The sequence below is a fragment of the Protopterus annectens genome, chromosome 16.part0, assembly GCF_019279795.1.
Source record: "Protopterus annectens isolate FY-2018-M chromosome 16.part0, PAN1.0, whole genome shotgun sequence".
Classification (NCBI taxonomy): domain Eukaryota; kingdom Metazoa; phylum Chordata; order Ceratodontiformes; family Protopteridae; genus Protopterus; species Protopterus annectens.
The window spans coordinates 17,968,018-17,992,132 of record NC_056750.1 but is presented as its reverse complement, the minus strand read 5'-3'; the positions used below and the strand labels follow the sequence as shown (position 1 = coordinate 17,992,132).

Below are 24,115 nucleotides of genomic sequence, written 5' to 3'. Positions count from 1 at the left end.
CGAAGATCCACATTGCTGCAGTCCAATTTACCCTTCCTCCTTCCGCTCTGTAGTTAGAGGTGGTTGTGTGGGTTGGGTTGTACATATTGTGTATATGGTATATATTGTACATATAGTTAGTGCAAGGGTGGTTGGTTGGTTGTTTGCTGTCTTTTGGTTTTGACCTTTATTTTTAGGGTCTTCTGACATCTGGGGCAAGAAAAGACTGAGGATATGACGTCGGTCATGCGCATTTGTACCCTGACGTCCTGATGTCAGTCAAATGCGCCTTGACCGACGTCAGCCTTATACTTTGATATTCGGGCCGACCGAGGACAGCGGACTACCCAAGTGTAAGGACTGCAGCAATGTGGATCTTCGAACATCTACATTTATGGTAGGTACAAAACTGTACTTTATCTACCTTTGACAAATCTGAACTTAGTGGGGTCAAGTGTTTGGGGATTACATACATCGAACGTTATGGTGAGTACGTAACTTCTTGTTATCTACCTTTGACAAATCTAAACTGAGTGGGGTCAAGTGTTTGGAGATTACCTATGTCTTTGTTGATAAGGCCCATGATGATTTGCTCCATGGCCTTGCAGATGAGGCTAGTCAGGCTAATAGGTCTGTAGTTCCTGGGGTCAATGGAAGCACACCTTTGTGCAAAGGGATGACCGTGGCCATTTTCATTCAGCTGGGATGAAGCCGGTGCTTAGAATGATTGAAAAGAGTACCCAGTGGTGTTGCTAATTCTTGTTGGAGCCCGTGTAGGACGCGGCCTGGGATGTTATCAGGTCCCATAGATGCTGTGTTTTTGGCCTTAGAGAGGGCATTTACAACCTGCTCTCTAGAGATACAAGGTGGGGGAAAGGTGGAAGGAATGTCATGGAATATGTGTGGTGGGGACAGGGGAGTGAAGTTTTCACAGAACCTGTCTGCTAATAGGTTTGCTATGTCCACAGGCTCAGTGTATGTAGTATCATAACTACCAGTTTAGCACAAATCTAGGTCTTACCTTTTAGACTATGGATGTAACTAAAGAACATCTTTATTTATGTATTTAACTTATTTATTTAACATTTATTTACTGGGATAGTCTGACTGGGTCATCAGAATCCATTTTCAGTGGAGGCCTGGGGAGAATATTTCCAAGTACATACATAAGTTGCAATTCAAACATAGCTTTCAAAATTTACAGTAACAAGCCTTCATTTTTAACAGTAAGCATTTGAAAAGTTTCAAGATAAATAAATAAGTATAAAATCTAGTTAAAAACTAAAATGTAGTATCTGTAATAAACAGTGTCATTGTTTGAGTGATGACTATATACACACAGACATACAATTAACATAAAAAGGAGGAGTAGGGAAGATGAAATAGACGTAAGGTGGTTGTCCTTAGCTGAGGATGCTAATTTCGATTCGTTTAGTTTGCTTTTGAGGACTTCATAAGAAGTCATGTATTTTTGTTTGAGCTGAGGAGGAGCGTTTCCAGTTTATGGCTCACTTCCTCTTACTTTTGGACAGCAATTTCCTCCACATATTGTAAAACCTGTTAATTCCAGCTGTCCACCTGGCAGGTTTGCTCTTCCTTGAAGACCTTGTTTTGGTCCTATCAGGTATGGCTGCTTCAATGCAGTTATACAAGTGTTTGTAAAAAGCATTGGTGTAGGACTTGGCATAGATGTCCTTCAAGAATGCAACTGCAGTCATAACATGTGGGTTGTCCTGCCTCAGGCAGCCCTCGGTCGGCCGGATTCCAAAGTCTGGGTCCGACGTCGGCTGATGTCGCATTTCTCTCCGACGTCAGAGCGGCTGGAGTACATAAGCATCAGCCGATGCCATTTTCTTCAGTCTTTCTTGCCGCGCGGTGCCCGAAGCAGAAGCAGTTCGCAAGTGCCGGTCGGTCAGCTCCTGTATTCTTCGATACCGAAGTCATCAAAAGTCATCAAAAAAGCTAAGTACCCCGTTGGCGACCTTTTCTTGCCTCAGCCGATGTCAGAAATTACTGAAAAAGTTAACAATTGTCTTTCTTGTGGTAAACAAATACCTCATAAGGATTTCCACTCTTACTGTCTTCCTTGCCTTGGCCCAGACCACGACGTCTCGGCCTGTGTCGCCTGTGCTCGCTTCAACAAGCGCACTCTCAGGCGCCGGGCAGAGTTTGCTGAAGATTTTTTCGGCGATAAATTTGCTTACACCATGCCGTCGGATCTCCCGACATCGCAAACTCCCAAGAAGCAAAAAGACTGGGACCGACATCCTCGGCCCGCGTCTACCACCGACTCCACGCCAAAACCCAGCGCGGGTGCTCCGGTTCCCTCTGAGACGGTCTCTCCACCGCTCCGAACCGAAGACACCGCATTACCGACGACTCCGATTCCGGACATCACTCCGCCAGTTATCGATTTTCCTCCAGATACCGAAACCGAGGAAATGCCCGAGACCATTGCTGTAGACAAGGTCACTCCTGCACGTGGAGCTGCCAGGCCTCCTATGGCCATGTCTATTAAGGCCTACACTAGGGCTAAGGCAGCCAGCAAAACAAAGCATCTTACTACTAAAACCTTACCTCAGCCTACTCCAGAGACACAAATTATGTCCATGGCTGCTGACTTAATTTCTATGATTAGAGGTTCACAGGCCCATCCTGAGAGAGGATCCCAGCCTCCTTCTGATAAAAGGCCTCGGATTGAACCCTCTGAACCTATTCCTTCAGATGAAGATTCTGAGGGCTCTGTCCACTCTGATAGCTAGGAAGAGCTCTTCCAGACCTATGAGGACTCGGATGCAGATGTTTCCATCCCCTCGGCCTCCCCTCCTGAGGATATTTCTTTTGGGGAAGTTCTGCATACCATGAGGGAACATTTCAAGTGGCAAGGGCAGGAATATTCTGATTCCAGAAAAGCATTAGGACTTTCCTTAAGAAGCCACAGCACAGGCCCTTAGCTATTCCTCCTGTACTTGATGTTTTGGATGATTTATATTCTGACTCTAGTGCTACCCCTGATTCTCTTCCTCCTGCTCCAGCCAAGCCAGACAGGTATTACAGGGTCCCAGAAACTCATTCCCATTTATTCAGGGCCCATACTGCTGATTTGGAAACTATTTCACAGGGGCCTAAAGGAGTTTCAGCTTCCACCTCTAAAAATCCATTGCCTCCAACAGGGAAGCTAGGTCATTAGACAGATGGGGCAAAAAGGTTTACACATCCACTACCTTATCTATGAGAGCTTTGAATTGCCTTTTTCATGTGTTACAATATCAGGATTTCCTGTTAGAAGATTTACAAAAAACTTTAGCCACTCCTGATCCTTTAGACAGGAAGGCTTTGCAGGAAGCTGTACATAACACTCAGCAAGTAAGCAATAACTTCCTGCAGTGTGGATATGATGCACTGGAAGCTTCATGTAGGGCAGCTATGACAGGGGCAGTCATTCGTAGACATGCGTGGTTAAAAGATCAACCTCTACCAGATCATGTAAAGGCAAAACTTCTGGATGCACCTTTAGAAAATAACAAGCTTTTTGGTGCTAATGCTAAGGATGTGTTAAAGACCATAGAAGAAAAAGCAAAATCAGTTCAGACAGTGAAAGATTTCCTCCAGGTTCAACCCCCCAGATTCAGTAGGAATTGGCCTTCAAAAAACTAGTCCTTTCCTAATCCAGAAAAGTTTCAAAGGGGTAAAAACAGACGTGGCCGAGGAAGAGGCCAATACAGAGGCCCTTACAGGGGACGACAATGGCAGCCAGGAAACCAAAGAAGTGACGCAGGGGTTTCACCTGCCCCACAGCCACAATCTCAATGACTTTCCTCTACTTCCGCCTACCAGGGAACAAATAGAAGCTCCCTTGGGCGGGAAATTATCTCTATTTGCAGAAAATTGGCACAGACTGACAAAGGACAAATGGATTTTGGACATTATAGACCCGAGGGTACAGGTTCCATTTTCATACCTTGCCAAGAAAACAAGGCATGCCAAACCTACCACAAAACCAGAGGGCAGAGGCTATCAAGCAAATCACTCTGCTGACTCGGATGAAAGCAATAGAAAGAGTTCCACAACAAGAACAAGACCAGGGTTTTTACTCAAGACTGTTCCTTGTTCCAAGAAAAGAATCTCAATGGAGACCAATACTGGACTTGTTTGCATTAAACACCTTTCTCATAGTACCAAAGTTCAAAATGCTGACTCTACAGCAACTCCTTCCCATGCTGGGCAAGGGGTCTTGGCTGATTACTCTGGACCTCAAGGAGGCATACCTGCATGTCCCTATCAGACACAGCTGCAGAAGATACCTCAGATTTCTTGCAGGGCCAGAGCATTATCAATTCTCAGCATTGCCATTTGGCTTATCTACTGCGCCCAGAGTATTCACAAAATGCCTGGCTTCAGTAATTGCTCATTGCAGGCTCCAGGGGATACAAATTTACCCGTACCTGGACGACTGCCTCATACAAGCGGACGACAAATTGATGTTGACAAAAAACTTGGACTATGTCATACGATTACTTCAAGCTCTGGGATACACAGTCAACTTCCAAAAGTCAAGACTGCAGCCATCCCAGCAAAGAATCTTCTTAGGAGCCAAACTAGACACAGCCTCTCAAATGGCTTACCTGACAGAAGACAAGCAAGAGAAGTTAACTCATTACTTCAAATGTTTAGCAAAACTCACCCAGATGACTGCAAGGAGATTCCTACAGGCCCTGGGTTACATGGCATCCTGCATTCTCCTGGTTCCATTAGCAAGACTACACATGAGAAAGCTTCAATGGTACCTAAAAAGCATTTGGTCTCAACACAGCAACAACTTGGAGACAATCATTCCACTCATTCCATGCCTACAAAAGGAATTCCTATGGTGGGCCTCGGTGAGCCAGGCAAACACAGGTATGTCATTCAAAAAGCCACAGATAACACAGACCATGACCACAGATGCCTCAGACCTTGGATGGGGCGCACATGGAAGGCAGGTGTATACAAGGACAATGGTCTCCAAAGGAAACACATCTGCATATAAACCAAAAGGAAATGCTGGCAGTAATGCATGCCATCGAGGTCTTTCAGCACCAACTTCAGCAAGGCCATTTACTGATACGGACAGACAACACCACTGTGATGTGGTACATAAACAAGCAAGGGGCACCCACTCTTACCCCCTTTGCAGACTGACAATGCATCTTTGGGAAAAATCACTGAGCCTAAACATCCAGTTACAATCCCAGTTTGTTCCAGGCAAAGACAATGTGTTGGCGGACAGCCTAAGCAGGAATTTCACAGATCCACACGAGTGGAGGTTACATCCGAAGGTCTTCACACAACTCACTTCGACATGGGGCAGGCCAGAAGTGGACCTATTTGCCTCTCATCTCAACCATCTTCTACCAAAATTCTGCACAAGGACATACCATCCAAAAGCTTGGAAAATAGATGCTCTCTCATTCAACTGGAACTTCCTAACAATCTATGCATTCCCACCTCTGCCACTGATGACCTCAGTATTACTAAAGATCAAAGCAGAGACACCCAAGGGAATCATAATAGCTCTGGACTGGCCAAGACAACACTGGTACCCACTACTACGGAGCATATGTCACACCAGGAGGTGGGCCCTTCCCCAATGGCCTCTACTTTTGACTCAACACAATTTCGAAACAGTGCATCCAAACCTTCAGACACTGCAGCTAACAGCCTGGGAGATCCCATAAATAACTTCAACCTATCTCTCTCCAAGGAAGTTCAGCGGATACTAACAGAGGCTCGAAGACCATCCACCAGAAAGGTTTACTTAGCAAAGTGGAAAAGATTCAGCAATTGGAATACCAGCAAGGGACATGATGCATCATTGTTGAACATCCCACTCATCTTGGAATATTTGGCAGATATGCTAAAGAACGGCCTCTCATATTCTTCCATAAAGATACATGCATCAGCTATTTCAGCTAGATACACTGATCCTCCTGTTTTTTCACACCCTTTGCTACGGCAATTCCTCAGGGGAATCAAGAACATTAAGCCACCAAGAAAGGCCCCAGTGCCAGCCTGGGACCTCAATTTTGTCCTAGAAAAACTGACTCTACCTCCATTTGAGCCAGCAGCTTCAGTTGACTTGCAATTTCTCTCATGGAAGACAGCTTTCCTGTTGGCAATTACCTCAGCAAGAAGGGTTTCGGAATTACAGGCCCTAATGGCAATACCACCGTTCATAATTTTTCACAGAGACAGGGTTTCATTAAGGACCAACCCTACTTCTATGCCAAAGGTGGTATCTAGGGTTTCTTTAAATCAAGCCATTCATCTGCCTGCTTTCTTCCCCAATCCTGAGAATAAGGGGAAAGACTGTTGCATACCTTGGACATTCACAGACAACTTCGATACTACCTGGACAGAACCAAGGCCAGTAGGAAGTCTGAACAACTTTTGTAGCTTACGCCTGCAGTCCAAGAAAAGCAATTTCAAAACAGACTATTTCAAAATGGATTGGACATTGCATCAGATTCTGTTATTCCTTTCATGGAAAGACTGTTCCAGCCAATGTCAGACCACATTCCACCAGAGCTACAGCCACCTCTACAGCATTCTTAAGAGGGGTGCCTACTAAGGACATTCTAGAAGCTGCTACATGGAGCTCCGTGCATACATTCTCCAAACACTATAATCTCCCTCTATACTCCAGATCCAGAGCAGGCTTTGCTTGGCAGTCCTGCAGGGTTTGATTGCCACACCATCTTTTTCCTAGAGCATACCTCCTCCCCAGCTAAGCTATGGTATTCTACCCACATGTTATGACTGCAGTTGCATTCTTGAAGGACATAGTACAGTTTTGTACCTACCATAAATGTAGATGTCCGATAGACATGCAACTGCAGTCGGATTTTCCCTCCCTCCTTACCCCTCTATGCCTAGGGTCCACTCCTATCCCTGTTACTCTTAGCTGGGGATATCTGTTATGGTGTATTTGTTTTATTGCTCATTTATTTGTCTGGAATCCTGTTTTTGTCTTCCAATTTGATTACAGCCTTCCTTGGAGGGCACCTGGCATCTGGGGCAAGAAATACTGAAGAAAATGGCGTCGGCTGATGCTTATGTACTCCAGCCGCTCTGACGTCGGAGAGAAATGCGACATCAGCCGACGTCGGACCCAGACTTTGGAATCCGGCCGACCGAGGGCTGCCTGAGGCAGGACAACCCACATGTTATGACTGCAGTTGCATGTCTATCGGACATCTACATTTATGGTAGGTACAAAACTGTACTTTGCCAGTTCAGTCTGTGGGGGGAGGTGCAGTGAAGCGATTTAAACCATCCCTTAGAAGGATATAATCTTCTTTGGAGAAGTTTTTTAGTATAGTTGCTGCTTGGGGGGGGGGGGTCTAGTGTGATAGTTACTGTGAATGAGACTGATTTGTGATCAGATCTGACAGGGGAAGATATCTCAGTGAGGGTGCTACAGCGGTCCCCCATTTTGGTAAGCATCAGATCCGAGATCTTGGTGCCCCTAGTCGGGGTGTCCACCAGCTGGTCCAGGGCATTGGAGTTAATGAACTCGAGAAACTTTTGTGCAAGTGAGTTTGAGCAGGAGTAATGTAACCAGTCAGTGGATGGATAATTAAAATCACCCAGAACCATGGTGTTCGGATGTATCTTGATGGATTCCAGTAGATCCAAGTAGGGAGAGTGGGTGTCTTGATTCACGGAGGGGGTCATGTAGCTGGCAATGACTTGAATAGGTGTCCTACCAACAGTTAGTTGCAACTAAAGTGTCTTTAGGGAATCATGCTACTTAACCAATCTGGATGTGTATTTATTTTTAATAAATATTGATACACCACCTCCTTTAGTTTTCACACCTTCCATTTGTGGTGTGAAAGTGTGTGGTAGGAGGTGTAACCCGGTATGGCTGAGGTGCTCTCTAAATCCGTGAACCAGGTCTCCTTGACTGCAAAGATGCCAGTGTCTTCCAAGGTGAGGACTGCTTACAGTGAGTGCAGTTTCATGCTAAGACTCCTAGCATTTAGCAGCATAATATTGAGGTTGTTTTTTGATGAAAGTTTTATGTCTCAAATTTTGTCCTTGTAACATTGCCTAAAAAAGGCAATATGGGTGTAGCAAGAGACTTTTCCAGTAGCTGAAACCCCAGGGTGAAAGATGAAAACCATCTCTTGCAAAGCATCGATGTCTATTGATCATGTCATCCAATGCTGACAGAAACAGGATCCCTTTAAAATCACGACAGAAACTAAGCCAATTACTGAAGTCAGTGATTTTCTGTTTGTATTGTAGTATCATCCTAGGCGAGGGTAATATGCTGCTCAATGCTAGGTATATACCTGCCTGTTACATGCCCAAATATCTTACGTGACCCGCAACATTTTTTAAATGATTTGTATTCCTTTCTGATGTATGGAAAAAGGCAATGTTGCATTTAGTGACACTTGGTGTTACTTTGTTCACTGTCATCCCAAATGAGGAGGGTTTATCCAGTACTAAGCAATTTTTGACACAACACACAGATTTTGGAAGTATCAAGATAAGATTAATATGTCAATTGGAGTGTATTTTGAATAATAATGTATTTTTATTTAATGGGCATTATTATTGGCAAAGACATGGCGTAGCTATGGGCACTTCATATGCCAGTGTCGTGATGAATGTCTGGGAACAAAGGTTTATATGTGAGGGACCATTTAAAGCACAGGTCATATTCTACTGTAGGTTTGTGGACGATCTCTTCCTCATTTGGAATGGTACTGAATCTATGTTACATGATTTTATTAATTATTTGAATGAAACTACTACTTATTTGAGGTTTTCATGTAACATATCCACTTCTTTTGTGGATTTTTTTGGATGTTAGAGTAATATGTGATGCTGATGGACATTTTTATACAGAATTACATAAGACGCTGTGCCATTGCAATCATCTGTTGTATAAAGAAAGTATCCATCCACCACATGTTTTCAGAAGTGTGATCAGGAGTCAGACTTTCATGGCATCTCGATTAAGTGTGAGAGAATCTGACTTTAACATACAGACTAGGCTACTGAAAGATGCACTAGTATCAAGGGGATACAAATATCATGAGATCAATGAAAATATTGAACAGGTAGTTAGGTTAAGAGATACTAGAGCCAGCAAAACATTGAACAGGTAGTTAGGTTAAGAGATACTAGATCCAGGAAAACCTTGAACAGGTAGTTAGGTTAAGAGATACTAGAGCCAGGAAAACATTGAACAGGTAGTTAGGTTAAGAGATACTAGAGCCAGGAAAACATTGAGCAGCTAGTTAGGTTAAGAGATACTAGAGCCAGGAAAACATTGAACAGGTAGTTAGGTTAAGAGATACTAGAGCCAGGAAAACATTGAACAGGTAGTTAGGTTAAGAGATACTAGAGCCAGGAAAACATTGAACAGCTAGTTAGGTTAAGAGATACTAGAGCCAGGAAAACATTGAACAGGTAGTTAGGTTAAGAGATACTAGAGCCAGGAAAACATTGAACAGCTAGTTAGGTTAAGAGATACTAGAGCCAGGAAAACATTGAACAGGTAGTTAGGTTAAGAGATACTAGAGCCAGGAAAACATTGAACAGCTAGTTAGGTTAAGAGATACTAGAGCCAGGAAAACATTGAACAGCTAGTTAGGTTAAGAGATACTAGAGCCAGGAAAACATTGAACAGCTAGTTAGGTTAAGAGATACTAGAGCCAGGAAAACATTGAACGGGTAGTTAGGTTAAGAGATACTAGAGCCAGGAAAACATTGAACAGGTAGTTAGGTTAAGAGATACTAGAGCCAGGCCTTATTTTGGAGAGAAGTATGAGAAGAAAACTGGAAAAGAATTGGGTAGGAACAGTGGACTGAAAGTCTGTCTGTCCTACTCCAGAAATGTCAGACTTTACAAGGACGTTATAGAGAAACATTGGAGAGTTTTGACTACAGATAGTGATATCACTGACATAGTTGATGTAAGACCATTTGTTTATAAAAATGTGTTCTCTTAAGAGACGGTTATGCTACCCCAAACAGAAGCAGCTTAGTGTACATGGGGGGTGTACCTCAGCGTGTGGGCATTGCCAAGCTTGTAAATGTATAGATAGTAGTGGGGTGTTTAGTCACCCTGATCAGGATAGAATTTATAGGTTCAGTGTTCAGGCCTCATGCAATACTTTCCATGTTGTCTATTTGGCACACTGTATCACATGTAAAAAAATTCTACATTGGTAAGACGGATAGAGCATTAAAGGACAGAATTAGAGAACACTACTACCACATAAGTAAGAATGATACAGTGAGTGCTCTCTCTAAACACGTATCGGAGACTGATACAACACATTATTTTAAATTTTTAGTAATTGGACAAGTTATAGAAAGAGGGATATTAGGAATCAAACTGAGCAGTTGGAGTCAAAATGGATAATTAGGATGAGGTGGGATTTTGGGCATGGCCTGAATGACAGAGTTCCGCTGAGACCTAAACTCAAGGCTAAGAGCCCTTAAGAGGAAATGAATTGATGTTCTTCATCTCACATTGCTGCAGTCCTAACACTTGGGTAGTCCGCTGTCCTTGGTCGGCCCGAATATCAAAGTATAAGGCTGACGTCGGTCAGGGCGCATTTGACTGACGTCAGGACGTCAGGGTACAAATGCGCATGACCGACGTCATATCCTCAGTCTTTTTTGCCGCATGGTCCGATGCAGAAGCAGTATTGCAAGTGCTGGTTGGCGTTCTGAGATTTTTCGATTTAGAAGTTTCAGACCGAGTTCAAAGTTGGCTAAGTACCCCGTTGGGGAATATTTTGTTTTTTTCTTGCCTCAGTCATTTACCGGATGTCAGAAAAAGTTAATAATTGCATTTCTTGTGGGAAACAGATACCGCATAGAGATTATCATACTTTGTGTATTCCTTGCTTAGGGCCTGAGCACGACGTTGTTGGCTGTCGCTCTTGTGCTAGATTTAATAAACGCACTATAAAGAGAAGGTTGGATTGTGCAAGATTAGTCTTTGGGAAGCGGTGCAACTATAAAATGCCGTCAGATGCTCCGACGCCCGCTTCTTCGAAGAAGCGCAAGGACAAGGCAGTTAAGCCTAGGCTAGAAGAACCGTCTGTACCAGGCCGGTTCTTTGGAGGTGTCGGTGGAGCCGGTGGCTCCACCGGAGGTTTCTTTATGTTCCCAGGGTGAGACCTTATTATTGCAGGATGTGGCCTCTCAGGAGACTAGTCAGGCTGAGGGGGCTTCTCATCTTACTATACTCCCCTCCCTTCCCAAGGTGGCTAGGCCCTCTCCTTCTGTTTCAAAGGCTTCCCCCAGGGGCAGGCCAGGTTTGGCTTCAGTTGGTGTTACCCCTAGCTCCTCAGGTACTGTGCCCAAGAAGCATATGCTTAAAATGGCAGAAGATTTGATTACTTTGATTAGGGGTTCTATGCCCCCTCCTGATAAGAGACCTAGGGTGGATCCTGAGCTGGGGGGTTTTGAGCAGGCTTCTGATGTTTCAGAGTCTTCGGCTGAAGACTTGCAGGAGTACTCTCCTTATTCTGATTCTGATGTGGATGATTCTACTCCTTCTGCTACTCCTCCTGAGGATTTTTCATTTTCAGAAACTCTTCATTCCATGAGGGAGCATTTTAAGTGGGAAGGTCAGGACTTCTCTGATTCCAGGAAAAGGCTTAGGGAATTTCTGTTTTTACCCGAGCATAGGCCTTTGGCTATACCTCCTGTTTTGGATGTAGTGGTCGATGTTTTTACAGAAGCTTCTCTTAATCCTGATTCTTTGCCTCCTGCTCCTGTTAAGCCGGATAGGTATTACAGGGTGCCTGAAGCTCATAAGTATCTTTTTAAGAGTCCTAGGGCAGACCCAGAGACTGTTAGCCAGGGGCCTAAAGGTGTTAAGGCTTCTGTTGTTAAGAATCCGGTTCCTGCAGACAAGGAGGCTAGGGCCTTGGATAGATGGGGAAAGAAAGTCTATACTTCTTCCACTCTTGCTATGAGGGCTCTGAATTGCCAGTTTCACATGTTGAAATACCAAAATTATCTCCTTTCACTATTGAAATCTAAGGTTGATGCTCTGGCAGTAGGTATTGATTGTAAGGAGTTGCAAGATTTAGTGCATGTTTCTGAACAGGTGGGTAAGCATTCTTTGCAATGTTGTTTTGATGCTGTACAGGCCTCGTCTAGGGTGGCTGCTACTGGGTCAGTCCTTCGCAGGCACGCCTGGTTGAGGGATCAGAATTTGTCTGAACATGTTAAGACAAGGATTTTAGATGCTCCTTTACAATCTGACGTGTTGTTTGGTCCTCCTGTTGAGACAGTCTTAAAGAAAATGGAAGACAAGGCTAAGTCTATGCAGACTGTTAAAGATTTTTTGCAGGTCCAGCCTCCAAAGTTTAGTAGAAATTGGCCTACTAAAGGGTGGACATATCCTTCTTATGGTTCACAGTCTAGGGGTAGATCTAGACGTGGTAAGGGCAGAGCTCAGGGCTCTTTCAGGCCTAGAACAGGGAGTTCTCCTTCACAGGCTTCGGGTGAGGGCAGGGGTCAGTCTTTTCGTCAGCAGACCCAATGACCTACCTTTTCAGCTGCCAGAGCCTGCTCGTCTGGTAGCACCTTTGGGAGGAAGGTTGGCACTTTTCAAAGAAAATTGGAGTTTAATTACCCAGGACAAATGGGTATTGGATATCATTCACCACGGCTACAGGTTTTATTTCCATACCTTGCCTCCTTTCAAAGGCATGCCAGACGTTCCTCCTCAACAAAGACTAGAGGCTCACAAACAGGTTTCTTTGTTGCTCCAACTAGGGGCTATACAGCCGGTCCCTCTGCCAGAAGTGGGCCTAGGATTTTATTCTCGCCTGTTCCTAGTACCAAAGAAGGGGAACACGTGGAGACCAATTTTGGATTTATCTATCCTCAACACTTATCTGGACATTCCCAAGTTCAAAATGTTGACGTTGCAGCAGCTTTTACCTCTGCTGGGCAAAGATCATTGGATGGTAACTTTGGATCTCAAGGAGGCTTACCTTCATGTTCCTATCAGACTAAGTTGCAGGAAGTATCTGCGTTTTCGAGCTGGGACTTCTCACTATCAGTTCTCTGCATTGCCCTTTGGCTTATCTACTGCGCCCAGAGTGTTCACGAAAGTTCTGGCTCCAGTGATAGCTTTCTTCAGACAAAAAGGAATACAGATCTATCCTTATTTGGACGACTGCCTGATTCTGGCTCAAGGAAGAGGAGAGCTTCTTCATCATTTGGATTGTGATAGCAGTGCTAAGATGCCTAGGGTATTCTGTGAACGAAATAAAGTCCAGTCTAGTACCCTCTCAAGACATGTGCTTTCTGGGTGTGAGACTAAATACAGCATCCCAGATGGCCTTTTTAACCCCGGACAAACAAAAGAGTCTATCCCTTTACTTCCATCAACTATCTCATCAGTCCGGGCTGACTGCAAGGACAGTCCTTCAAGCCTTAGGGTTCATGGCATCTTGTATTCTGGTGCTTCCCAATGCCAAACTGCATATGAGGAAGCTACAATGGTATCTCAAAAATGTATGGACACAGCACTGCCAGGATCTAGACACTGTCATTCCAATAATACCTTGCATTCAAAAGGAATTTTTGTGGTGGGCTCAGGAATGTCACCTAAACAAGGGACTCTCTGTGACCCGGCCAGAGGCGAGTCAGATTTTAACGACAGATGCCTCAGACAAAGCTTAGGGAGCTCATCTAAATGGAAAGTGGATACAAAACAAGTGGCCTGTCAGACTACAACATCTACATATCAACATGAAGGAGATGTTAGCAGTCCAGTTTGCATTAATTGCTTTCAAGGAATTGCTTCTTCCAGGACAGGTGTTGATTCTAACAGACAACACAACTGTCATGTGGTACATCAACAAGCAAGGGGAACATTCTTATCCACTATGCAGGCAAGCAATGATTTTGTGGGAGACTGCTCTCAGTTTACAGCTCAATCTTCAGGCAAGGTTTCTGCCAGGAGCACAGAACTCCTTAGCAGATGTGTTGAGCAGACGAATTATGGATCCCCACGAGTGGAAATTGGATCCTCATGTATTTCAGAAATTGACAGTGTCATGGGGAACTCCAGACATAGATCTGTTCGCTTCTCCACTAAACCATCAGCTGCCAAAGTTTTGCACAAAAAGGTTTCATCCCACAGCTTGGAAAGTGGATGCTCTTTCTTTCAATTGGAGCAACCTTCATGTATATGCCTTTCCACCTCTGCCTCTCCTCCCAAAGGTGCTTCTAAAGGTCAGACAGGACAAGCCAAGGATGATTTTAATAGCTCCGGATTGGCCTCGACAACACTGGTACCCATTACTGAGAAGTCTGGTACGGAAGCCTCCATGGCCTTTGCCTTCGATTCCACACCTGTTGTCGCAGGAGGACAGCCATTTGCTAAATGTCAAGCTTCACTCTCTGCACCTAACAGCCTGGCACATTCTGTTTTGAACCAAAGCGGGCCTCCACTTCCTCAGCAAGTTTTGAATGTTATTTTGGAAGCTAGGAGGCCTAGTACAAGGAAAGTGTACGCAGACAAATGGAAGAGATTTTTGTTTTGGAGTGCAGCAAAAGATTTTGATGTTTCTGAGCCCAATTTGAGTGTGGCTTTTCAATATCTTACTGAGTTACTGGACAAAGGTTTGTCTTTCTCTTCTATTAAAGTTCATGCTGCAGCAATTTCAGCTCACTATGATTGCAACCCACCATTGTTTTCTCATCCTTTGTTCAAGCAATTTCTTAGAGGGGCAAAGAATATAAGACCCCCACGAAGAGCTCCTACTCCTGCTTGGGATCTCAATTTTGTGTTGGAGAAACTCACTCTACAACCTTTTGAGCCTGCAGCTACTGCTGAGTTGAAATATTTATCTTGGAAGACTGCTTTTTTGTTGGCCATTACCTCTGCAAGAAGGGTTTCTGAATTGCAGGCCCTTATGGCAGTTGAGCCTTTCTTGATTTTCCATAAGGATAGGGTATCATTACGTACTAATCCTTCCTTTATGCCTAAGGTGGTTTCTAGTGTGGCTTTAAACCAAACTATTCATTTGCCTACTTTTTATGCAAATCCCCAACATAAAGGGGAAAAGATTTTGCACACTTTAGATGTCCACAGGCAGTTGCGTTATTATTTGGACAGAACTAAAGGGTTCAGGCAGTCTCAGCAGTTGTTTGTTTCTTTTGCCTTGAGTTCTCAGGGCAAGCCTGTATCAAAACAAACTATTTCTAAGTGGATTGGGTTTTGCATTGCTTTCTGTTATTCCCATCATGGCAAGGAGATTCCAGCTGGGATTAGGCCTCATTCCACTAGGGCTACTGCCACTTCAACAGCTTTTTTGAGGGGAGTGGCAACCAAGGATATTTTGGAGGCAGCTACTTGGAGTTCTGTACATACTTTTTCTAGGCATTATCACCTGCCACTTTACTCTAAGTCCAGGGCTGGTTTTGCCACTGCTGTTTTGCAGGGCATTTTGGCAGCTCCTGTTTCCTTGTAGTTAGCCATCCTCCCTTACCTCTGCTTTGGGATTCTACCCAAGTGTTAGGACTGCAGCAATGTGAGATGAAGAACATAGTACAGTTTTGTACCTACCATAAATGTAGATGTTCGAAGATCCACATTGCTGCAGTCCAATTTACCCTCCCTCCTTCCCCTCTGTAGTTAGAGGCGGTTGTGTGGGTTGGGTTGTACATTTTGTGTATATTGTATATATTGTACATATAGTTAGTGCAGGGGTGGTTGGTTGGTTGTTTGCTGTCTTTTGGCTTTGACCTTTATTTTTAGGGTCTTCTGACATCTGGAGCAAGAAAAGACTGAGAATATGACGTCGGTCATGCGCATTTGTGTCCTGACGTCAGTCAAATGCGCCCTGACCGACGTCAGCCTTATACTTTGATATTCGGGCCGACCAAGGACAGCGGACTACCCAAGTGTTAGGACTGCAGCAATGTGGATCTTCGAACATCTACATTTATGGTAGGTACAAAACTGTACTTTTTAGGTAGTATGTTATGTATTAGTGCTTTAAAGTGCTATTTGCACATGTTTTTATGTGTGCTTCTATGAATGTTATTGTTTTAATGAATTATTTTAAATATTGATGTATTAATTATGGTATGAAATAATGTTTTTAATAGTTTTTTCATGCTTTTATAAGTGTTGTTGCTTATAGTGCGCGTCTCTTAAACTTACAAATTATGTGATACATGTGACTTATTTCAATGGTATTTAAGGAGGGGTTCTGTTAATGTGATTTACATCTGATGAAGTAGTGATACTATGAAAGTGCTTGTGTCCTTATTTTTTGTGAATTAAAGACTGGTTCATCTACAAGCCTTGCTGTCGTTTCTGGGTCCACCTGCTGTTTTTTGTATGTGTTTAACATTTGTTTGGAAGGACCTTGGTGCTCACTGTGGTTGGTGGTTGCTTTTATTTGTTTGTTACAATCATTTAAAAAAAAAACTCATATTAAAAAAATATATATATATATATATATATATATATGTGTGTGTGTGTGTGTGTGTGTGTGTGTGTGTGTAAAATGTATGTATACAGTGGTACCTTGGTACTCTTTGGCCTCTAAACTCGTCAAATTCGGTATTTGTCGCATTTTGACTAGAAAAAAATCATCTTTGTACTTCTCATTTCCTTGGTACTCATCGCTTTTTCTAGAACTGGTCCGCTGTATACTTTTTTGTGTTTGCTTGCTGTTCTTTGTGCAAATAAGTACAGTACTGTACAGTCATGGGTCCTTAGAAGACTAGTGATAACAGCCAACAGAAAAGAAAATTAGTTAGAACCACGATAGAGCCGAAAAAAAATATAATAGAGAAATATGAGAGTGGTATCCATGTGTCTGATCTCGCTATAAATACCAAATGCCAAGAACAACCATCTCCACCGTCGTGAAAGTCAAACCGGTTGATATTGCTAAAGGTTTGACCAAACAAAGATCACAGACACTAGAGGAAGTGGAAGAATTGTTGTTGATTTAGGTAAATGAAAAACAGATGGTGATAGTATTTCACAGGCCATGATTTGTGAAAAAGCTAAAGTGTTGCGTGCTGATCTGTTAAAAAAACAAGCCTGGAATGAGTGCTCAGAGTAGTGAAGTGTTTAAAGCATATAATGTCTTTAACGTCACATTCCTTACAAAAAGTTTGACTAATAATTGTATCAGCAAGATTAGAATGGGCAGCTGGGATAAAAGAGCGGCCTTTGTCCAGGACAGACACATGTTCGTCTCTTAAGGTGAAAGTGGATAAAGTCAAAATCAACATATTCGTACGACTGGTGTTTTAACTTATAATAGTGATGGGAATATTTTTAAGATTGTTAGGAACAACTGGAAGATTTTAATTTTGGATGAGCGCATTAAAGACGCTAATAGCTGGCTAACAACCACGCCTTTTAAGAATAGCAGGAATTTCAAACAAAGACTGTCGTCCCTATCCTTTTAAGAAAGAAGGTTTAAGCCAAATAATTAGTACATATCCATGCAGATTATGCAAAGCCTGTGGATATATTAATAATAATTTATTTGAACATCCTATCTTTCATACTAAATACATTCCAAAGCTTTATGCAGATGTACCACCATGAAACTAAACTGCATTAAAAAAAAAAAAAAAGTAATCTCCGTGGTATCCCCGAAGTGTCAAAACAACCCACTAAAGTGTAGTGGGTCTAAAAACAAAACAGTGTAAGAAACTTCTTTGTGTGGAAGATTTTCAGTCCATATATTTCTAGTTAATCACTGTATATTAATCAGATCAGACAATAGTAGTAGAAGTAGCGAATGTAAACTCGTCAAGTCAAAAAGTAATAATAGAAAATATATAATTCTACAGCATTACTAAGTATTGAAAGTAATCCAAGCAAGGCAGGCAGTCTGTTTCCAGTCGAAAATCCTTTATTAAGTACACAGACAAGCGATCCAAGTAAAACAAAAATAGAGTAATAATTTCCTCACAAGCTTTCTAAATATATATATATATATATATATATATATATATATATATATACTTTTTATCAGGCATGGGAGTGGTTTATTGTGCTGTAAAGCAAAGTGTTATTGGTACACATGTTAAATTCACATCCCTTCCCCCATCAGTGTGACATTCGAGCTGGTCCTGCCTTACCTAGTAGCTGTCATAATAATATATAGCCCTAATGTACTGTAATGGTACATCTTATTTAACCAAATTATTAAGTAGATTATTAAGTCTGTGATTTTATACAAGGCAATATACTACATGGCTTTAAATATATTAACCTTAGTTCATTTTGCGATCAAAAATTATATATATATATATATACATATATATATATATATATATATATATATATATATATATATATATATACATTTTGCATGTAAAAATCAGTTTCTGTTTTCATAACCTATTGTTAACAAATCGCTTTCGTCCTTCTTGACTTCTTCAGGTCTGTGTACAAGAACCCTAAAACCTATATAATTGTATAATTAGTTAGTATTGTTATTACCATCATTTTGAATAAAGTGGAAAAAAGAACCAGAAAAAAATAAAAATAAAAAAAATTATATGTATGATGATGGAAACAAAATATACACTTAAATTTCAAATGATTTAAAATGGTATTTAAAACCAATTTGTAGAAAAAAATAAAATAAAATACAATTAGTCATGTAAACAATGTGGCAATTTTCTAAGCTCCAGTGCACTTTTAATTGAACAGTAATAGTTTAGTCCAGGCTTTCTAAAAGAGTTCAGCTTTAATTGCCACATGAGTTCATGTTTCTCCAGAATATTCGGGATGTCTCCTTCAAGATCACCCATGTCTATGCGATCCAGGATCTGGAACTTAAAACCTGTGTGTCTTTTATGAAGAGAAAGGTGTTTGGCTAGTGCATTATTTTTACATCCAGAGCAGATTTCTGACAGATGACATGAAATCCTTCGCTTGAGTTTATTTACAGTCTTGCCCACATAGAATGCATCACATTCATTGCACTGTGCCCTGTAAATTACTTTTTTAGTGTTACAGTCACCCCCTGCACTGGTTTTAATGATCTTCTTTAAATAAGGGCAATAAAAACTATCACCTTGCTGTATAAATATACAAAATGTACAATTAGTTTCACATCTTTTAGTGCTTTTCTCACATGGTCTAGGTTTAAATTCAACAAAACTTCTAATATTCCTGGCCTTCCTATAAACAAATGATGGGGCTTCACCTAAGATGTTAATCAGAAAAGGGTTTCCTGTGACAATGTCCCAGTTATATATATATTTATATATAATTTTTGATCGCAAAATGAACTAAGGTTGATATATTTCCAGCCATGTAAAATCACAGACTTAATAATCTACTTAATAATTTGGTTAAATAAGATGTACCATTAAAGTACATTAAGGCTATATATTATTATGACAGCTACTAGGTAAGGCAGGACCAGCTCGAATGTCACACTGATGGGGGAAGGGATGTGAATTTAACATGTGTACCAATAGCACTTTGTTTTACAGCACAATAAACCACTCCCATGCCTGATAAAAAGTATATATATATTTAGAAAGCTTGTGAGGAAATTATTACTGTATTTTTGTTTTACTTGGATCGCTTGTCTGTGTACTTAATAAAGGATTTTCGACTGGAAACAGACAGCCTGCCTTGCTTGGATTACTTTCAAATACTTAGTAATGCTGTAGAATTATATATTTTCTATTACTTTTTGACTTGACAAGTTTACGTTCGCTACTTCTACTACTATTGTGTGATCTGATTAATATACAGCGATTAACTAGAAATATATGGACAGAAAATCTTCCACACAGAGAAGTTTCTTACACTGTTTTGTTTTTAAACTAAACTGCATTACTACTTGTAATAAATATACCCATTTTTATATTAGGAAAACCAACAGGAGACTTAAAGATAGGGGTATTTCAGCATGTTAGACATATGTGACTTAAAAATACCAATAATACATTAGTGAAACATGTAGTTGACTTTACAACACATAGCTTCACTTTTTTTGGTTCTGCAAACATTGACTTTTAATATAAGTGGTGGATTTATTATTAATTATACAGAGACTGCTGAACTGTGTTGTTTTGCACAGTTTCAAGCAGATAAACTACCAGGCTTAAAAGGTTACAACCCCCCCCCCCCCCCCCACACACACACACACACACACACACACACACTTAAACCTGAACTAAAAGGGCGTCTGCTTCAATGCAAGATCTGAGTGGGTCCATGATTTTTTAATTAGTCTCTGCTGTGTTGGTATTTTAGATCTGAAGAAGGTTTTAACTGAAAGCCCTCATCTGTTTTTGTTTCATTAAATGTTATATTCCTTTACGTGTTGACAGCACTGTGATTTATTTTCTGTTTGTTTGGTATAATTGAAATTGTTCATTCCTAAGTGTATAAGAGGAGGTGCATGGGAGACAGAATTAGAAAAAAAAGATAAATGATTTGACAGTTCAGATTAAAAGCTATAACTATACCTGGATTAAATGAACATATTTCCATTGCACCAATTGTGAAGCTCAGAGCAACTAATTTATAAATAGGTTCTAGTTGTTGTCTTTCGGCTTTTCCCGGTTAGGGGTTGCCACAGGGGAACTCCGGTCCGCTAATGATTGGCGGTAGATTTTTACGTGCCGAGTTGCCAGTTCTGACACACAACCTTCAACGAAGGTACGCCCATTCACGCACATCTCCACGCAGAAGATGCTCTAGCTGAGAATCGAACCGGACAGCGTCTTACTGTGAGGCGACAATGCTACCGCAGCACCACCACCTAGTAATGTTGCTTTAAAGTCTTAATAGTGTCACATGACCAGTTTTAAGTTATATAAAGGTTGTATTTAATTAAATCAATGGTTCTGATCAAGTCCCAAGCTAGAGGGACGAAAGTGCTAAACTGTTCTGTTTGTTGTGAATTCTGTGTCTACAGTCTGATAATATTTACATTGGTTTTGACTTAACAAATTACTCGTGTTTTATTTGGATATTTCTGTTCTGCTTCTGTATCCCAAAGTTCCTTGGTATCACTACATGAGCCTTTTGTTTTTTCTTTTTCTACAGATGTGTCCATCACAAAGTTAAGACTTGTAGATTTGCCAGCTTTTTTCAGTGTTTGAGCAAACTGCACTTGATGTACTAGCTTACAAAACGTTGACGTTATAAAGGAAATAATTGCTAAATACTGTGTGTGCTGTCGCATAATTTTTGTGATGTACACAGAATGAAGAATTTGTATTTTTAGCAATATCTATGTGGTACTTTTATCCCTGTATTTGTTGTCCAGGAAGGGACACTGACCTGCATGGACCTTTTTCAGACCTAGCCTAGGTTTTTCCAGAGTCAAAACAAATTAAGATGTTTGCATAACAGTGCGAGAATTAATACATGTAGTGTGATATAGACAACAGGAAGGCGATGGCATGGAGTAATTAAATGCAGTTAACGACCACTATACATGCAGTTGCAATAATGAGTAAACTAGAGTGTGTAGAGAGATGAATATTTGTTATAGAAAGGTCAGTAGTTGCACATATTTACAGGTTAAGGAATATGGAAGAGCATGGTAGATCCAAAGGAAAAAAGTTTAAATCAGCCCAGTACTACAGGCAAATGTTCATCTATAAAGTTTAAATCAGCCCAGTACTACAGGCAAATGTTCATCTATAAAGTTTAAATCAGCCCAGTACTACAGGCAAATGTTCATCTATAAAGTTTAAATCAGCCCAGTACTACAGGCAAATGTTCATCTATAAAGTTTAAATCAGCCCAGTACTACAGGCAAATGTTGATCTATAAAGTTTAAATCAGCCCAGTACTACAGGCAAATGTTGATCTATAAAATTTAAATCAGCCCAGTACTACAGGCAAATGTTGATCTATAAAGTTTAAATCAGCCCAGTACTACAGGCAAATGTTCATCTATAAAGTTTAAATCAGCCCAGTACTACAGACAAATGTTCATCTATAAAGTTTAAATCAGCCCAGTACTACAGGCAAATGTTCATTTATAAAGTTTAAATCAGCCCAGTACTACAGGCAAATGTTCATGTATAAAGTTTAAATCAGCCCAGTACTACAGGCAAATGTTCATGTATAAAGTTTAAATCAGCCCAGTACTACAGGCAAATGTTCATGTATAAAGTTTAAATCAGCCCAGTACTACAGGCAAATGTTCATGTATAAAGTTTAAATCAGCCCAGTACTACAGGCAAATGTTCATCTATAAAGTTTAAATCAGCCCAGTACTACAGGCAAATGTTCATCTATAAAGTTTAAATCAGCCCAGTACTACAGGCAAATGTTCATCTATAAAGTTTAAATCAGCCCAGTACTACAGGCAAATGTTCATCTATAAAGTTTAAATCAGCCCAGTACTACAGGCAAATGTTCATCTATAAAGTTTAAATCAGCCCAGTACTACAGGCAAATGTTCATGTATAAAGTTTAAATCAGCCCAGTACTACAGGCAAATGTTCATGTATAAAGTGTAAATCAGCCCAGTACTACAGGCAAATGTTCATGTATAAAGTTTAAATCAGCCCAGTACTACAGGCAAATGTTCATCTATAAAGTTTAAATCAGCCCAGTACTACAGACAAATGTTCATCTATAAAGTTTAAATCAGCCCAGTACTACAGGCAAATGTTCATCTATAAAGTTTAAATCAACCCAGTACTACAGGCAAATGTTCATCTGTAAAGTTTAAATCAGCCCAGTACTACAGGCAAATGTTCATGTATAAAGTTTAAATCAGCCCAGTACTACAGGCAAATGTTCATGTATAAAGTTTAAATCAGCCCAGTACTACAGACAAATGTTCATCTATAAAGTTTAAATCAGCCCAGTACTACAGGCAAATGTTCATCTATAAAGTTTAAATCAGCCCAGTACTACAGGCAAATGTTCATGTATAAAGTTTAAATCAGCCCAGTACTACAGGCAAATGTTCATCTTTAAAGTTTAAATCAGCCCAGTACTACAGGCAAATGTTCATCTATAAAGTTTAAATCAGCCCAGTACTACAGGCAAATGTTCATCTATAAAGGTTAAATCAGCCCAGTGCTACAGGCAAATGTTCATCTATAAAGTTTTTCCACACGCATCTTAAAAATACTGTAGGTATCACAGTGACCCCCCCCCCACACACACACACACACACTGCACGCAAATGTTCATCTATAAAGTTTTTCCAGACGCATCTTAAAAACACTGCAAGCATCACAGTAATCCGTAATCCCCCCCCAATACACACACACACACACACACACACACACACACACACACACTGTAATGTACGTTCACTTAGTTGTTTAGTGATTATTCTGAGTGGTACTAGTTTAGGCAGTAGCTTTCATCATGCTGATGGAACATTTCCTTAGTTTTAGTGGGTAGAATTCAGCATTTTGCAGTCGGCTTTCATTTTGTAAATGGAAATGTCCAACGCAGGTTATAATAGCTTGTAAGATTACATGCAGTCTGCGTCTGTGAAATAACCAAGAATTGCTAAATAAATGCATAAACTTTCAGAGTAATACAGTACCTAGTGCACTGGTTTCCTGCAAAAAGTATATTCCAAGGCTGGTTTACATGGGTGACATTATAGGGATAGTGTTAAATCTGACGAAGTTGTTCTTCACTGGGTAGTGGAAGATAGAATGGGTTTCACGGTTACACTGCCATATGATGTGTTGGAGACTGAAACAGTCGCAGAGATGTCATGCATGTGGAAGGAGTTATGAATAAGAAAGCATGAATTTACAAAGTCTCATAAGCAGTATGCTTAGTGTCATCTTTATTTAATATCTGTGCTCGTGCATGTTATCCTACGAAAAGTAAGAAAAAGCTGTGCAATATCTGTCATTAATTGTGGAAACTTCCTAACAGAATTAACAACATTTCTTTTCTTTTTGATGGTGTTGGATTTTTAGGAGTATGCATATGTCTTCCGTGAAGGGACGCTACCTCCTTACCGACAGATGTTTTATCAGCTTTGTGATTTGGATGTTGAAAGGTATTAATTATCATCACTATGGCAATTTCTGTTACTTATCAGTATAAGCATACAAAGACTGTTCCACGATACTTGGTTGTTGCATCTAG

At 40.9% G+C, this 24,115-nt stretch overlaps 1 protein-coding gene across 1 annotated transcript in view; it reads left to right on the top strand.

Annotated features, from left to right (window-relative positions):
• The window catches only part of GTF3C5 (general transcription factor IIIC subunit 5), a 761,534-nt gene that overhangs the window by 476,570 nt on the left and 260,849 nt on the right, over positions 1 to 24,115 (top strand). Inside the window, exons 8-10 of the mRNA XM_044058829.1 lie at positions 6,013 to 6,046; positions 17,229 to 17,254; positions 23,944 to 24,026. Of these exons, the coding sequence (XP_043914764.1) occupies positions 6,013 to 6,046; positions 17,229 to 17,254; positions 23,944 to 24,026 (143 nt within the window). The remainder of the gene's footprint in view (positions 1 to 6,012; positions 6,047 to 17,228; positions 17,255 to 23,943; positions 24,027 to 24,115) is intronic.